Source organism: Acomys russatus, chromosome 18 (assembly GCF_903995435.1).
Source record: "Acomys russatus chromosome 18, mAcoRus1.1, whole genome shotgun sequence".
Classification (NCBI taxonomy): Eukaryota; Metazoa; Chordata; class Mammalia; order Rodentia; family Muridae; genus Acomys; species Acomys russatus.
This window is the reverse complement of record NC_067154.1, coordinates 247,431-264,111: the sequence shown is the minus strand read 5'-3', so window position 1 is coordinate 264,111 and position 16,681 is coordinate 247,431. Positions and strand designations below refer to the sequence as shown.

The 16,681-nt window shown below is 48.4% G+C and overlaps 1 protein-coding gene and 1 long non-coding RNA gene across 2 annotated transcripts; both read left to right on the top strand.

Moving 5' to 3' along the window:
- Window positions 1–1,227: 1,227 nt before the first annotated feature.
- Window positions 1,228–5,964, top strand: Gjb2 (gap junction protein beta 2). The gene is made up of 2 exons (XM_051160614.1): window positions 1,228–1,281; window positions 4,687–5,964. The coding sequence occupies exon 2, from the start codon at window positions 4,712–4,714 to the stop codon at window positions 5,390–5,392; it is 681 nt and encodes a 226-aa protein (XP_051016571.1). The 5' UTR covers window positions 1,228–1,281; window positions 4,687–4,711; the 3' UTR covers window positions 5,393–5,964.
- An 8,907-nt stretch (window positions 5,965–14,871) lies between these two features.
- Window positions 14,872–16,270, top strand: LOC127202357 (uncharacterized). Its single transcript, XR_007832291.1, has 3 exons — window positions 14,872–14,962; window positions 15,493–15,542; window positions 16,199–16,270. It is a non-coding gene; the product is annotated as an uncharacterized LOC127202357 (long non-coding RNA).
- Window positions 16,271–16,681: the final 411 nt, after the last annotated feature.

Below are 16,681 nucleotides of genomic sequence, written 5' to 3'. Positions count from 1 at the left end.
CCAGCTGGCCTAAGTGTCCCCTAGCATAGCTCTTGGCATTTTAAGTTCTCTTCTGAAAGCTCGGTGAACATCCACTTTGCGTCTCTTGCCTCTCAAAACTATCCAGATAGCCAAGCAATGTGAACACTGAAACCTCAAAATCCACGTTCAGTTTGGCAGAGAGAGAACTGAACTCGAAGAGGGGTGGGCTTGTCTGACCTCCTCTGCTCTCTTGCTTTGCTGCAGAATCTGGGCGCCCCTTCCTTGTAGTGATCTCAGTTGTGGGAAAGGAGACACAGAGAGCAGAGCGCAGAGACTGTGACACGTCCACTTCCAGGCCAGGCTGAGACTTGGAGGCCAGCCCTGAAGACTCACCTCTACACCGCCCCCTGGCCTATGCACTGGCACACCCGTTCAAAGTGATCGAATTAAATCGGGAATTCAGGGAAATACAAGCCAGAATTTGGCCAGCCCTGATGGCGCCCTCTGTTAGTCCGCCTTGAATCCAAATTGCAGATACCCCGGCTCACTGCGCTGCGGGTCCCCTAAGTGAGAGGAGCCTCGTGTGTGTCACTGGAAGCTATGGGCCTGCACAGCGTTCCAGTCCTTCCAACTCCCGGCTTTCTAATATCTATAGTATATATTACTACAGCGAAGCTTCGAGTACTTCCACTCCTGGGAGTAGTAATAACAGCACCATCAAATCTTTCTACACCACCCATTCCCCCAAAAGCCGGGGCTTGGCGCTTTGCGACCTGTGTCGCGGGAGTCTGCAGGCTCCGTTCAGGCTGCGCACGGGACGCGACACCGGCAGAGCCTGGAGCTCCGAGAGAGCCCTGCGAAGTGGGAGGGGGCCTAGGGAGGGCGGAGGGCTAGGGAGAGCTCGCGGCTCCTAGGCTCCCGACGCTCCGGGTGCCCGTAGAGCCCCGCCCGCGGCGATGGGGGCGGCGGGCTACTCGGAGCCGCCTCCTCTGCAACTTTCTCAATCGCTCCTGGGTGAGAGAGGCGGGGTGAAGGGTGCGGTTAAAAGGCGCCCCGGCCGACAGGTGTCCAAGATCGCAGCGCCCGGCGCGCTTCTCTCTCCCAACTCGCAGCCAGGCGGCGGCGCTCCCACCTACGGAGCGCCACCTCCGCCAGGACCAGCGGCCACCAGCTCCGGATCAGCCCGCGACCCACTCTGGACCAAGGCAGGAGCCGCCCGAGACCCACTCCCAACTAAGCTGGGACCGGCCCTAGGACTCACTCCAGACCTGCGCCTCGCCGCCTCCCGCCACCCAGGGCTGCGCGTTCCTCGGGACACAGGTGGGACCGCCACTCCGTGCCACCGAGTCACAGTGGTGTGGCCCGCGCCTGATTGCGACGCCTCGCGGCGGCTAGAGCGTGAGACTCCGCCAGTAGGGACGCGTGAGGTGCGAGGCGGGCTGCGGGCCGCCGCTGGCCGGGGAAACCGAGGCCCAAACTCATTGCGCGGTCCCCGCGGGCCACTGCCACCCGCGGACAGGGACCCAAGCCGCGAACGCGTGTCTGCAGCTGGAGCATCTGGCCGGGCTCCGGGCTGGACCCGGCTGCTCCCGCCGCGCTCGCTGCTGCGCACAGGGCAGGAAGCGTTCGCACAGCCTGAGCAGGGAGGTCTCGCGCAGCGCGGGCCGGGGAGGGTTGCGGGGGGCCAGGCCGTACCGCGCGCGCGACTGCGACGTGTTGCCAGTGTTCCTTTGCCAGAATTTTCTCCGGGCCTCCTGGCTGCGTTGTCCGCCGCCATTGAAAGTTTTTAACTAACCGAAAGTTTAGCAGGAAAACGCGGTTTCATTTGTTAAGCAGGAGGCCTCCGTGGGAAGACACTGACCTTTACCACCTAAAGCACGGGAGTGACGCGGGCGACCGCCCAAAACGCGCGTCTGTAGCCGCTCGAGAGCTAGGGAACCCCAGCCTGCACTTGAGTGGAGATTTTGATTGCTTTTCGTTTTCCTTAAATGCTTTTGAAGGTTTGCGTTCAGGCTGGACTCTGCAGCTGGAAGCATATCTTCCAGACAGGTTCACAAATAGTGTGCTGCTGAGAAACGTGTCCCTTAGGACTCTTGCATCAGCCCCCTCAGTGCTGCCTCACTGGAAGGGAGCATAAGCCTAAATAGGACGAATTGCCCAGGTCCCTGGGACTATCTTGAGAAGCCTGGCACAGCCATGCTCCATTTACCCCGGAGTCCATTGGAAACTATGAACTAAGTTAGTCACAATTGTGAGAAGCGTAAGGTGGGGACAGCATCTGCAAGTGTTCCACCAGCTCCCCTGGTTGGTCATGTGATAACACACACACACACACACACACACACACACACACACATACACACACACACACACATCCTTTTCACTCAGCCCCTCACAGTCTGACAGCAGCATTCAAGGCAATCTGTAGGTGGCCCAGGCCAGGTAGGGACCTTGCTGTGACCTCTCTAGTCAGAAAGCCAGCCATGAGATCACCTCCCAAACCAGTTGAATATTGACAATTTCACCCTACTGGCTTAGTACTCTTCACCCCCTGGCGAGGTCAAATTTCAACCTCTCCCTCTTCTTGGAAAGGTCATTTAAGACAAGCTGCTGCAATCAGATGTGCCAGGGGCCACGGCTATGACCCAGCTACTTGGTTTTCTTTTGGTGTCCTCCTGTCCCTCCCCCCACTCCCTTGCTTGTTCAGTCCTGCCAGCCCTTGCCCCTGTTTTTTGTTTTGTTTTGTTTTTTGTTTGTTTGTTTGTTTTGTTTTGTTTTTTATTTGGTTTTGGGGGGGTGGTTTTCTCTCTTTTGGTGTTTGTTTCTTGAGTCAGGGTCTTGCTCTGCAACCCAAGTTTTTGTCAAGTTATCACAATCCTGCCTCGGCTGCCAGAGTTCTGGGAGTACATATGTGTTCCATCACGATGTGCTAACCCCAGCTGCAGGGAGCTAGAAGCCAACCTGGATAACACAGCAAACTCAAACTGGACAGATACTTTACAGTAGTTTTTATAAACAAGTGAAGAGTTTGGTCAGAAGTTTATATTTTTCCTCAATTGATAATAATAATTGGGCTAGTTTGTGGGCGCTATAGGCAGGCATGCCCCTCCGTACCTTCGTACCTTCGTGTGAATGTTTATTTCAGTCAATGTCCTGATCACCACTCAGCAAATGGTCAAGAACAGAAGGTCTAATTCCAATCAGATTGTTCTGTTAAACGTGAAACACTGTTGCTTTCAATCCTTTTGCTGTTGGGGGCAGACCACATGGAGCTTTGTTCAAAGGACAACCAGCTTTCTCAAGGCCTCAAACAGTCTGAGTGTAAATGGGTCAGGGCTGAACCTGCTGGGCCTCTGTTTCTTCCTGCCTTGTTTCTGTTCAGCTTCCCGTAACTTCCATGCACATGGCGGGGTCTCCTCTGACCAAGGCACAGTTGACTGGGTTCTTTGGTGGGCTTCTTTGCGTTCTGTCGTTGCCACTATGGGCAAGGAAGGACTCTCACTCTGAACCCTTTTTGAGTCCACTGGAAAACAGGATGTAACTTGCTACAAAAGGAGGGTAGGTTGCTTTTACATAAGAGCAAGAGGATTCATTACAGCTTGAAAGGGATGGAAAGCAAGTGAGTCATCAGGTCAGTGAGGAGGGTGGGATCTTGTCAGAAGAGGGGTTGATTGTGACAGACGGGGCGTGTAACTATGAATCAGTGAGGACAGTTCCTGCTCTGGGATGAAATAGAAGGCCACTGGCTCATGCACGACCATCCAGGGCACAGTCAATATATACGCTGTCACCTGAGACAAAACCACCTTCAGGTGTTTCCTTGCACCAGTGACTTGGGAACCACTAAGCTAAATTTCCTGTCATCTTTCATGATATATTTATTTTAGAATCACTTCAAGGTTAAAACCATAGTCCACAGTGCAACACTTGCTTGCAACACATATCAAAACAGATACAGTGCGTTAACCAAACAGTCTCAGCTTTGACAGCGGAGCCACGAACCTGAGTGTAAAAACCTAAGCGTAGAGACTTTTTTTTTTACCCTGTTCCTGTCACACAGAAGATGGAAGCAAGGCTTACAGTAAAGGATTAAGTTGAGGAACCTCAACTGTACATGTATCCACTAGGAATGACACATCACCCTTGCCTCCCAAAGCCTGTAAATGTTGAAATACCTTAAAGACACAGCTTCGGCCTAGAGTCTGCAGGGAGACAACGCTGGGTCATGTTTCACAAACTCTGCCGTATGAACCAGGCAGCTGTGCCTCCAAGGTGAGATTGGTCCAAGCTTTCGTCTGTCACAGTGATGCACTGCAAAGCTTGGAGCTACTGACACAGCCCACTGAGTGACCTCTACGGAAACAGGAACATGTGAGGTGGGCTTAGCCAGAACCCAGTTTTGCCTTTAGGGTAACAAGTCCTTGGCTTTGGTGTACCCCTGTACCTGAATCTTTATTATGTCCTAAGATTGGACGAATCACTCAGGTGAACTTGGGAGAACGTTACTACAGAGCACACAGGGACATACTGGAGATGGGTTGGGAGCTATGCACTTAATCTATGGCAAAGTAAGCTGTACCATCACCTGTTAATCCCAGAGGAGACTGTGTATGCTTTGATGTTTGCTCAGGAAGTTAGTTAAGAATACATACCCACAGCCAGAAATAGGGCTCAGATTCTGGGCAGACCAGTGATTCCTGTCTTGTGTTCCTTTGTCCTTCGTAGTGCCAACCCCCCAGCAGACGACAAGATGGATTGGAGCACGCTACAGAGTATCCTCGGGGGTGTCAACAAGCACTCCACCAGCATTGGGAAAATCTGGCTCACTGTCCTGTTCATCTTCCGCATCATGATCCTCGTGGTGGCAGCCAAGGAGGTGTGGGGAGACGAGCAAGCCGATTTTATTTGCAACACCCTCCAGCCTGGCTGCAAGAATGTGTGCTACGACCAGTACTTCCCCATCTCTCACATCCGGCTCTGGGCGCTGCAGCTGATCTTCGTGTCCACACCAGCGCTGCTGGTAGCCATGCATGTGGCCTACCGGAGACATGAGAAGAAACGCAAATTCATGAAGGGCGAGATGAAGAACGAGTTTAAGGACATCGAAGAGATCAAGGCCCAGAAGGTGCGCATCGAAGGGTCCCTGTGGTGGACCTACACCACCAGCATCTTCTTCCGGGTCATCTTTGAGGCCGTCTTCATGTACGTGTTCTACATCATGTACAACGGCTTCTTCATGCAGCGTCTGGTGAAGTGCAACGCGTGGCCGTGCCCCAACACGGTGGACTGCTTCATCTCCAGGCCCACGGAAAAGACCGTCTTCACGGTGTTCATGATTTCTGTGTCTGGAATTTGCATCCTGCTAAACATCACAGAGTTGTGCTACTTGTTCATTAGATATTGTTCAGGAAAGTCAAAAAGACCAGTTTAACTGACGCATTTGCCCGGCTGCTAGGACAGAGACTGAGGGAGAAGGATGAGGCAACTGCTGCTTAGCTGTCAAAGCTCAGCCACCAGCATTTTCCCCGAGGCCAACATTCCTATCTTAACCGCCACCATTTGAAGTCCCTGTAGGCCTCCCATGAAACTCCAGAAACCTCCATGGGGCTCCCTTCCCCCAAAGCTCCCAAACAAAGGCCCAATTCTAAGCCTGTATTAATCGGTTCTAAAGTTAGTTCCACTGGGACCCCGTGCTGGTAGCGACTATTCTTGTAAGAGACATTCACAGTTTAAACAAAGGGTCTCACATTGTTTCTCTCTCTCTCTCTCTCTCTCTCTCTCTCTCTCTCTCTCTCTCTCTCTCTCAGGACAGGAGAGATGAGCCCAGGCCTGAGGAAGGTGCTGAGAAAGTTCAGTGTTTCCCCCACTTAGGGTACCCTTCCCCAAGATGCCCCCAGTTAAAGGGAAAGAATCACCATTCTGTTATTTGCTTTGATAGTTTAAGCCAGCAGTAATGGACAAAGTCATTTATAATGCTTCAAGCGCTGTGTACTTTTTTTTTTTTTTTTAATCAAAACCTTAAAATAAGATAGGTTCTTTTGTTCTTAAAATGATCTGGAAACCATTTATACATTCCTCCTATTTCAATGGTTCTGTTTCTGATGTGAACTTGGTGTGTAACCAGATCTCACAAGGTCTTTAAAACATTGGCCTTTGGGTTATTGGAAATCTGCAGAGTGGTTGAGAGGCCACCTACTGTGTTCTTCGCTGGTGTACTTACTGTGTTCATCACCAGTGTGTTGAGTCCAGTGCAACAGCATCAGAACCTATCTCAAATGAGACAAGCTGGAAGCTTTACACACTGGCTCCTGACAAGAAGAGGCCTCAATTAAAAGACCCAAGTGACAGGTAGAATATGCCAACAACTGCCACCTGCCATGAACCTAGCCCATCCCAGGCCTCCTGACAGCTGCCGACTCCGTAGCTGTGGGATGTGGCAGCCAGCATCAGAGACACATGGACTTCTTGAGTTTGCTTGGGAATTTCACTGCCGTGGTACAATTTAACGGTGCAGAAACAAAATGGGGTGGAGGCAGAGGGTTAACTGTTTTCAACGAACCAATGAACTGTCTAGAGTCTAACTTCTGCTGATTCAAACTGAGTTTTTCTATTTTGAAAGTCTGTTTGCTTCCCTCTTCAGTGTTGGCTTCTTAACTAGAAAACAGAAGTATGGATATGTGGGGAAAATAGAAACTAGAATTTAGATCAATACATACCTTTTCTAAGACAAGGTGAACCTCAGCGTTGCCGTTATGCAGAATGTGTCTCCCACAAGATGGCACTCAACAACTCCAACAGGGGATACTTCCTACGCCAAGAATAGCATTGGGGAGCCACTTTGTAACAATAAATAAGAGCTGTGGTTTCATGCTTGTCACTAAAGTAACTTTGTAAACTCTTAAATGTCATTTATTAAAATAAGATTATTTTGTATACTTCAAAATTAAATAAGATTTTTAATAGAATACCAAATTTCAACTCAGTCAACAGTAAGTTTGTGGAGTTTTGCTTTGTTTTGTCTTCGAGACAGGATCTCACTCTGTCACCCTGGCTGGCCTAGAACTCTCATAATTCCACCTGCCCCTGTCACTGTACCCAGCTACAGTGATTTGTGTACACATACATTTCACAGTTCATATGTCCAACATCCCATGAGTGTGTTCACAGGCTACCTGCCTGGGATTCTTCAGCCCCAGTTACAGGAAACCCCCTGTGGCTAGAAAAACGGATGAGGGAGGGAGGGGACAGAGCATTGCTGCCCAAATCCATAGCACTAAGAGGTTCAACGAGCCCCATCCTAAGGACCATAAGATGGGAGAGAATGCAGTGTGCAGGATGCTAAGTCCCAGTGACAGCATCAGTCCAGTTCCTGAAAGAACCAGAGGAACTCACAGTTCATGCATGAGGTTCTTGGGCTCTGCGTGCAGTCGGTGCTAAAGCACCCGTCTGCCGTGTTTGACTCCCCATAGCGGAGCACCAGTGTCACAAAAATAAATAAATAATAACTCTTTACATTTAAAAATTAAAACCGTTTCCACAGTGTCCTTCGTGGAAGTGTCTAGAAGGGTGTGGCCCATGAGGCGGCTTTATGGTCCCTCAACGTCCATTCCCCTGTCTCAGGTAAGCGTCTGCTGACACGCAGTTCTCTCTTGCACCAGCACTTCCATCTTTTAAGGTACAAGCTTCCCATCAGAGGATGTTAAAGCATTTTAAACACCAGTGACAATATTTTAATGGAGGACCATTGAAAGGGATAAATCTCAGCCGGCTTCCACTCGGGTGACAGAACAGATGTGCACGGTCTCTCCCACCTGCCAGGCGCCCTATTAAAAGAGCACCCAGCTTTTTAAGTGGCTAGTTCCACTCCCACACATTATAAAGATTGTCACTCTGAAGGCATTAAAGGGCAGAGCCAAAATAATTACAAACCACCAACAAGCACTTCATAGGACTGGCGGAGAGGTCTGGCCACAAGCTTGAAAATTAAAGCTTGACCTCTGAGGTATGACCGTCCTTAACTAGAGTTGGCAATTTGTCCGTGAGGAGAAGCCCTGGTGTGAGTGAACTCTGAGGGTGACAGGTGATGCCCCCCCCCCAACCTGTGTGGCATCTGCTGACACAGGAACCGTGCCACCTGTTGAGAGACGAGCCATTGCTAGTCCAATGTGGCCAAGAAGGCATAGCTCAGGTAACTGTCAGTATCAAAGGCCAACGAGAGTGGCCCAGCCACGCATAAACGAAGGTTATGTGGCCTCCTTTCCACACCTGAGACTTAACTCCACAGGCCGCACCTGTGTCTGTTGCAACTGGAGTCCACGGTGTAACCGCAGCCCCACAGGATTCCATGGCTCATTCCTGGACATCCCTCATGATTTTTTTCATCAGCTGCTATTTCTTGATCACCAGCTAAGTATCAGACCCTGCTTGTCCCTGGGACTGGAGCTAAAAAAAACAAAAGCAAAAACAAAACCCAACAACAACAACAAACAAACAAACACCCCCCCCCAAAAAAAAACCCCACAGAACCGGAGCCTTCATGTTGAGGGAGGCTGCGTGTCAACAAACCTCATAGATGGTCTCTGATGCAGGCCAATGCCACAGCAAAGAGAGAGCAGGCAGTGCCAGGCATCATGGGATGGTACTCACACAGGCTACTGTGGGATGGTCACTCTTTGAAGCAAACAAATAACAAGGAGCCACCTGTCTCAGGGTAGTGACACCGAAAGGCTGGGAATGGACTCCAGAAATTGGGCAAGGAAGGAAACGCTGGAAGCCAAAAACGCAGGAGACCAAGCCCCGCCAGGAGGGCTTGTGCCCCCTGAGAGTCTCTTCCATGCTGGCTTACATGGGCCTTCTTGCCACACCTGCTCTGTGTGCGGCCTTGCTCTGCCCTCTCTCGGAGGACCAAAAGCAGATCTGTTTTCTACTTGCGCACTCTGCAAATAGCTGAGGCTAGACCCACGCTTGGCCCAGACCTGATTCCCTCAGGTTGATCATTCATTCAATTCAACGTGAAGCGACTGCTGTAAATGGCCCAGGTAGATACTAACTGGTTTAAACCTCTCCAAGAAGAAATAAAACACAATTCCGACCCTCAGGCTGTGATTACAACCAGGAGTTCCTTCCCCAAAGGCTCCTGGGGCACCCATGACCTGTCTTGTGCCGGGTGCTCAGCAGTGTGGTGCTGTGGCGGGACACAAGGCCGCTCTTCTAGACATGCTTGCTAAGTTCAATCTAACTTTTTGTTTGTTTTTGAATTTTGGGTTTTTTTGTTTTGTTTTTGAGACAGGGTTTCTCTGTGTAGCCTTGGCTGTCCTGGACTCGCTTTGTAGACCAGGCTAGACTTGAACTCACAGAGCTCTGATGCCTCTCCCTCCCTGAGTGCTGGGATTCCAGGTATGTGCCATCACACCCGACTTCAGTCTAACTTTTTAACAGTACTATCGCCTTTTGTCACTCTTAAGTGTAAAGGTAACTAATGTTACTTGTGTAAATGTTAATGTCGAGACACATTTTTTTTTTATTTCAAATTAAATAATTCCTAGGTGTATAAAGTCAGAAGTGGGATTCAGCCTCTTTTCACCTCTTGTCCCCCAGTCTCAGTTACTCACATCTCGCCATATCTCCGTGCAGTCTTTCCCCATACAGCTGTATATGCGGCCCGACAACAACGGTTCCGTTTGGGAACATCTTACTTGAAGATGGTCCCAGAGTGCATCCTCTGAATTCAAATGTGGGCCCTTTCCTGGGCTGGGGCACTGTTTGTCTGATCCCCCTCCCTTTCCTGGGTACTAGTAGTAGTGACTGCAGCTCCTGATTAGCCTTGAGATCATGAGGGGAAACCACAGCACTCTACAGTGTGCTGTGAAACTGAGCTAAAATACTCAGTAAAGGGAGTGGATTAGTCACATTTTTTTTAAGATTTATTTATTTATTATTAGGTATACAGTGTTCTGCCTGCATGTATACCCGCAGACCAGAAGAGGGCATCAGATCATATTACAGATGGTTGCGAACCATCATGTGGTTGCTGGGAATTGAACTCAGGACCTTTGGAAGAGCAGGCAGCACTCTTAACCACTGAGCCATTTCTCCAGCCCAGTCACATTTTCTTTTTTTTTTTTTCCTTTGTTCTGGTTTTGGTTTTTCAATATAGGGTTTCTCTGTAGCCCTGGCTGTCCTGGAATTCTCTCTGTAGACCAGGCTAGTCTTGAATTTAGAGATCTGCCTACCTCTGCCTCTGCCTCCCAAGTGTTGGGATTAAAGAGGGCGTGTGCCACCACTGTGTGATGAATAATCGAATTTTTCCTTCAGAACATCTTCAACTTACAATGAGATTTTAGGATAGAAGCCTGTGTTAGTCGGGGACCACCTGTCCTGAACACCCATGTGCACATAACAAGGATTCAGGACGGTTTTGCTCATATTACTGCATTTTTTTTTCACATTTCTTTATTTAACCTGAGTGACCCGCCGCAGTACTTGGAGAAGTCAGTTCTCTACCGTGGAGGTTCCAGGAATCGAACTCAGATCTTCAGTCCTGGAGGCGAGTGCCTTTGTCCGGCTGAGCCATCTCACCGGCCCTTGGTGTACATTTCTAGCATCAGTTTTTCTGTGATAGTTCCTACTTGGTGATGTGTCTTCCTAGGTTAGAATATTCATATACTTGTCCTTCATGTAATACCATCTCCTCGCTGAGGGGCAGTCACATCGTTTCCCAGTTTTCACATAAACCACCTTCCCCTTCCCCAACACAACAGAGTCCCCATTGGTAAAGCTCTCTAACCTGTCTCTGTGCCCTGTTCTTCCAGACCTGGGACCTGTCTTCTGTTCACCACCAACTCCTTTAGACTGAAAAGCATCTGTCAGTGTGGGTTTGCTGCTGTTTCTTTGGTTGGTTGGTTGGTTGGTTGGTTGATTGGTGGTTGGTTTTTTGAGACAGGGTTTCTCCGAGTAACAGGCCTGACTGTCCTGGAACTCTCTTTGTAATCCAGACTGGCCTTGAACTCACAGAAATCCACCTGCCTCTGTCTCTCAGGTGCTGGGATTAAAGGCGTGTGCCACCACTCCTGGCTGATCTGTCAGTTTAATAAGGATGATTTCTTGTGGTCACATAAGCCAATAAAAAGTATTGAATACAGAATGCCACCAAAGACTTCCTCGTAGCGTCACATGGATTCCTTACCTGCAAGGTTTGAGTTTGTACTTTTAAGGATAAACGAACTTAGTGGCATCTAGTTTTCAGGCTTCTGTGTTAATATGAGGAGATCATGACAGTTTATCAAACCCCTAATCTAACCTGTCACTTCCTTTTAAAAGGGTTGTTTACTGAGATCCTCCTGTGATCTCCAGTGCGAAGATGAGTGTGGAAGGAAGTCACCATTGTGGGTGGGAGATGTGGGAGAAACAGTTGCTTTACTGTGGGCAGTAGAGGGTTGTGACAGGTGCACCATAGCCTACGTCAGCTCAGGACGTCATATGTCACGGTTTGGGTTTGGGTTGGATTTTGTGGGCCCTCAGGAACAACTTCATAGAAGCTGATTTCATAAAAGACCACTAACTTTCAGGGAAGACCTGAGTCATGGTTAGTTTATTGTTGTTGCTGCTGTTGTTGTTGTTGTTGCTGGTGCTGCTGCTGCTGCTGCTGCTCCTGCAAGAAGCTCAATAGCCTGCCAAAGACTTCTTTCACCAGTTACTATAATTTATAACTGGCTGAAGGGTTTCTTGGGCGCCCTGATCCCAAGTAGAACCTGAAGTGAGGTGGAACGCCTCTCTCTACTGCCATCTGCAGCCCATTGTGTGTAATTGCATAGTGCCGGCTCCTTGCAATTCCCTTGAGAACCAAGCAACAGCCGAAGTTCCTCAACCTGAACATTCTCACCCTAACTAGAAACCTCGATAATCCCACGGTTTGGGGACTTGCATTTTTTAATTCATAGGTATATATGCCTGATGTTATTTTGTTAAGGAGATCAGAAAAAGTAACTTGAAGTCCTTACACAGTATTTCCTCACAAATGCGACAAAAACTGTCCTAGCCACGTTGTGTAGCCGTCCTTAGCTTTATGGTGGCTCGTCCTCCGGCTTTGATTTTAAAGCCTCCCGGTAGATCATAACTGCAACGAAGCCGGCTTACTTCTTTCTCAAGACTCTTCCCGTGCAGGGACATTCCTTGCTCTGACGTCATTAGCTAGCATCAAGGTAGGCCATCTCTGAAAAGTCGGCATTCCTTGGTTTTCTCTCCTTTCTTTGTGGCAGGCACACTGGGCTCAGGGCTCACACATGCTGTGCTCTGCCCCTGAGCTACACCCAGCCTCCTTTATTTTCTTAAGGACACAGGTCACCATTCAAAGATTCCAGGCCTTTCACAAATGTGACATTTACTTTTCAAAACCTCAAAAAAAAATGAATTTAGGAAAAGTCTGAATTATAACAACTCAAGAAAGCATTTTCCCACCCTACCAAACCTTTTCCAAAAAAAAGAAAAAAAGAAAAAGCAATCTCACCTGAACAGGTTTTGTAAAGCCCATTTAGAGCGTCACTACTCACACTGGCCAAGATGCCATCAACAAAATGTGCTCTAGATACAGAAGAGAGAACACTTCTACCGTAAAAAGGAAAAAGAATCTGGCTCAGGTGACCCAGACAAGCCTTGAAAACATCATGCTAGGTTTAAATAGGTCAGACACAAAGGGACAAATACCCTGTAGTTCCAGGGAAACCAAGACAATATAAAGACAGAATGGTTGTCAAGAATTTGAGGGAAAGAGGACCATTTGGCTCAGCTTCGGGGGGGAAAACCGTTCTGGAAATGGCTGGTAGAGTTGGTCACACAGCAGTAACGTAAATGGCACATTAAAAAACAATTAAGATAGCTGGGTAATGGTGGCGCATGCCTTTAATCCCAGCACTCAAGAGACAGAGACAGGCAGATCTCCGAGTTTGAGACCAGCCTGGTCTACAGAGTGAGTTCTAGGACAGCTATGGCTACACAGGAAAACCCTATCTCAAAGAGAGAGAGAGAGAGAGAGAGAGAGAGAGAGAGAGAGAGAGAGAGAGAGAAACCAGTTAAGATGACAGTTTGTTTAAATATTCTTACCATAATGTTTTAATGAGGAAAAAAATGATCTCTTTTCTCCACACAAGAGACAGTGAATGGTCCCCAGAGGAAGACACAACTATGAATGCGGACATTGTAACACTGTCCGGCTTACTTTATTAGCACTGTGCTACACCAAAATAGCCTCCAAAGCCTGTATAAATTAACCATGAGCATTAAGTGAGTAAGACAAGCCAGCACACGTTGCTGAAGCTTACCCGGGCCTCGTGAAAAACAGCTGTGTTCTAGTCTGGTCAAGTACCTTAAGGGCAAAATACCACAAGTGACCTTTGCTCATCTCAAGCTACGGGAGAGCGTTCTTAAAAGCCTTCACCAAGTAAAATGTTGTGAGTAACTATTATTCTCAAATCATATTGTAGAAAGGGGGTCTTGCCCCGCCCCCACGGCAGCTTTTCATAGCTCCCCAATTCTCTAGGTTCCTGGTTTGTTAAGCCCACGACAACTTATTTCTCAAGGCTGGTGTGAATTCATACTTATGTCTGGGTCAGTGATCCCATGTAGGGATTTTCATCCAGAAATAGAAGTTTTGATAATCACCACATCTTTTATATTTACACGTATGCGAGGGATTGTAAAGACTCTTGCCACCAAACATAACCCTTGGTCTCCCACTCCTGCAAGTTTTCCTCTGACCTCCACACATGGGCTGTAACACACAAGTAAATAGACGCAATAAAAGAAAAAAACAAAATTTAAAGTCTGATTATGTCTGAGCTTTCAAAACCACACTCCAATACTTCTGGAAGTGGCTGCGTTTATTTTTCTTCCTCTCTCCTCCCCATGACCCTCCCCCTGCACTCACCCCCCCAGCCCCCTCACTTCCCCGCACTCCCCTCTTTAACTTCTCTATCTTTTCTATTCCTTTCCTCTTCTTGCCTTTTCTGGGAACAAACCATCTACCACTGAGATATCCCCAGACATTTTTTTACTTTGAGACAAAGTCTCACCAGTTGCTTAGGCAGGCCTTGAACTCACTCTGTAGTGCAGGCAGGCCTTGAACTCACGTCAGTCCTCTCTCCTTAGCAGCTAGGCTGCTGGCCTGTGCCTTCTGGCCCCACCATCACCCTAAGATTTTTAAGGAAGCAGGAAATGGACACCTTTTATTGCTAGCATTCATTTGCTTGCTTGCTTTTCCTTTTGGCTCTGTCCGCATTCTGGGGCAAGGAGAGGGGAGAACAGAGAGGGGTCTGGGTCCAATCAGGACAGAGGTTCTTAACCTGTGGGTCACGACCCCTTTGGCTGTCACATATCAGATATTTACATTATGATTCATAACAGCAGCAAAATTACAGTTATGAAGTAACAATGAAAACAATTTTATGATGGGGGGGGGCTCACCATAACGTGAGGACCTGTATTAAAGGGTCCCAGCATTAGGAATGCTGAGTTGAGAACCACTGAGTCAGGGTGGGAGGGGCCAGGGCATATCTATGCTTATAGGACTATATTATGGGAGAGTTAAGGTGAATTTTCCTCAAACAGGAAGGCATGACAAATGTCCAAGATTAATTCTCTGAGTTATGTCTGCCCAAAATGTTTTAAAAATGGCATTATTCCATTTATTTACAGAACCAAATAGAAAATCCCAGAAGGTTTGTGAGGAAGCTTAGTTGAATCTAAGGATGACTTAACAGAAAAACAAACAAAAACATGAAATCAGCTAGGCTCTGAAATGGTTAGGAAGCCCTTTGAACTCAGGCCTGGAAACTTGTGGAACAAAGGAGGGTCACGCACAGTAGAGAAATTGCGTCATGCTTCAGAGCTGGGGATTTGGGGCTGGCGCTGAGCACCCATAGTGCAGATGCCTGAACAGAAGTTTGCAGGACACAGTAGAGCATTTCTGTCACCCCAGCACTCCCCGCATAAAAGCAGGAGGTTAAAGGTAATTCTTAATTGAATAGTGAGTTTGAAGCCAGCCTGGGCTACCTAGCAGAGGGATCACGGAGGCATGCCTGAGCATTGGGAAATAGAGATGAAGTAACGAGGTTATCTGTGTTGACAGGTGAGACTGAGTTAAAGCATGTTGAAAATGAGTCACGTGCAGAGTGGGGAAAGAAGGGAGCCATTAGAAAGGTTTGGCAGAAACTCATGACATAGGATCAGGGCTAAGGGCTAGGGGCATGGCTCAGTGGCAGATGCCTTGCTCAGCATGCAAGACGCCCTGCGTTCCACCCTGCAGCACTGCAAAACACAAAAACATCAGGGCTAGAGACGTGCCTGTCTGTGGGCAGCCACCCTTGGGGCTCCTGTCTGGGGGTCATGCTTTGCACATCTCTGGATACAAACCCCTGAGGGAAAAACGGGAGAAGAGCATGCAGGGAGGATGGCAAGGTGTGGCTTTAGAACGAGAGTGCCAGGGGCCAGGAAAGGGGAAGGCAAGAAGGAAAACTGAACTCTGAACTCTCTCTACAGTCAGGGAAGGCGTTGGGATCCGACAGAGTAACATCGTGAAGGCACCGCAGGTTTGTCACTGTTGGGAAACCGCAAGGGACAATGGGAGGGAGTGGGGGCTATCCCTAGAAGAAAACCTTAGGGAACATGGTGGAGCCAGCTACGAAGGGACGCTTTTAGAACAGCTAGCCTGGCCACAAGTTCTGCGCTTGTATACCCCCTAATTGTCAATCATTAGTGAGGCGGCTCACAGGCAAAGTCCAATGAAATGCAGGTGCTGAGGGCAGTCTGGCCAGGAATGGTGTTTGGTGAGCTTGTGGCCAGAGCTCAGACAGCAGGAATGAAGTCAAAGGTGAGGCCGAGAGGGCCACACTGCCCAGCAAGGATCGGAGGACACTGGCTAAGCAGATGGTCATCTCTACTCAGCAGGACTGCAAAGCAAAACCACACAATGAGTTAGGGCTTGTAGCTCTTAGAGTGGCTTACTGAAGAGAGGATAACAAATCCTGATATGTGGCCACAGAGGGACTCGGGCATAGCTTTGGTAGGAGATGTAAATCGTACAGTCACTGCGAAAACCACATGGGAATTCTTCAAAAAAAAAAATTAAATTAAAAATAACTACATTAAGACTCCAACCCTGAGCATAGTGCTAAAGGGTATAAAACTGATAGGGCAGACACATTGGCACTTCCATGTCAACTATAGCTCTCATCTATCCACACAGGCCAAGACATGGAACCAGCACATGAGTTCACCCTCAGATAAATGGATGAGAGAAAATACACTACAAATATGAAGTGGAGGGGTCCAGTGAGATGACTCAGCGGGAAAGGGCAGCCTGCTGCCAAGCTTGACGACCTGGGTTCAATCCCTGGAACCCACATGGCATAAAGTGAAAGGCGCCCACATGTTGTCTTAGGCCCTCCACCTGTGTGCCAGGGCATGTGCAGACACATACAGTTTTCAAAAGTATATTAAGTTTGTATGATTTTATATATCAGCTAAAAAAAATAACTTCTAGGGGAGCTGGAGAGATGGCTCAGTGGTTAAGGACACTGGCTGCTCTTCTAGAGGTCCTGAGTTCAATTTCCAGCAAACACAGGGTGGCTCACGACCATTTGTAATTACCATCTGTGATGGAATCTGATTCCCTCTTCTGGTGTGCATGAAAACAAAGCAACATAGCACTCATATACAGAAAGAAAGA

Coding starts and splice junctions, on each gene's coding strand:
- Gjb2 (XM_051160614.1), top strand. CDS start 4,712: ATGGATTGGAGCACGCTACAGAGTATCCTCGGGGGTGTCAACAAGCAC.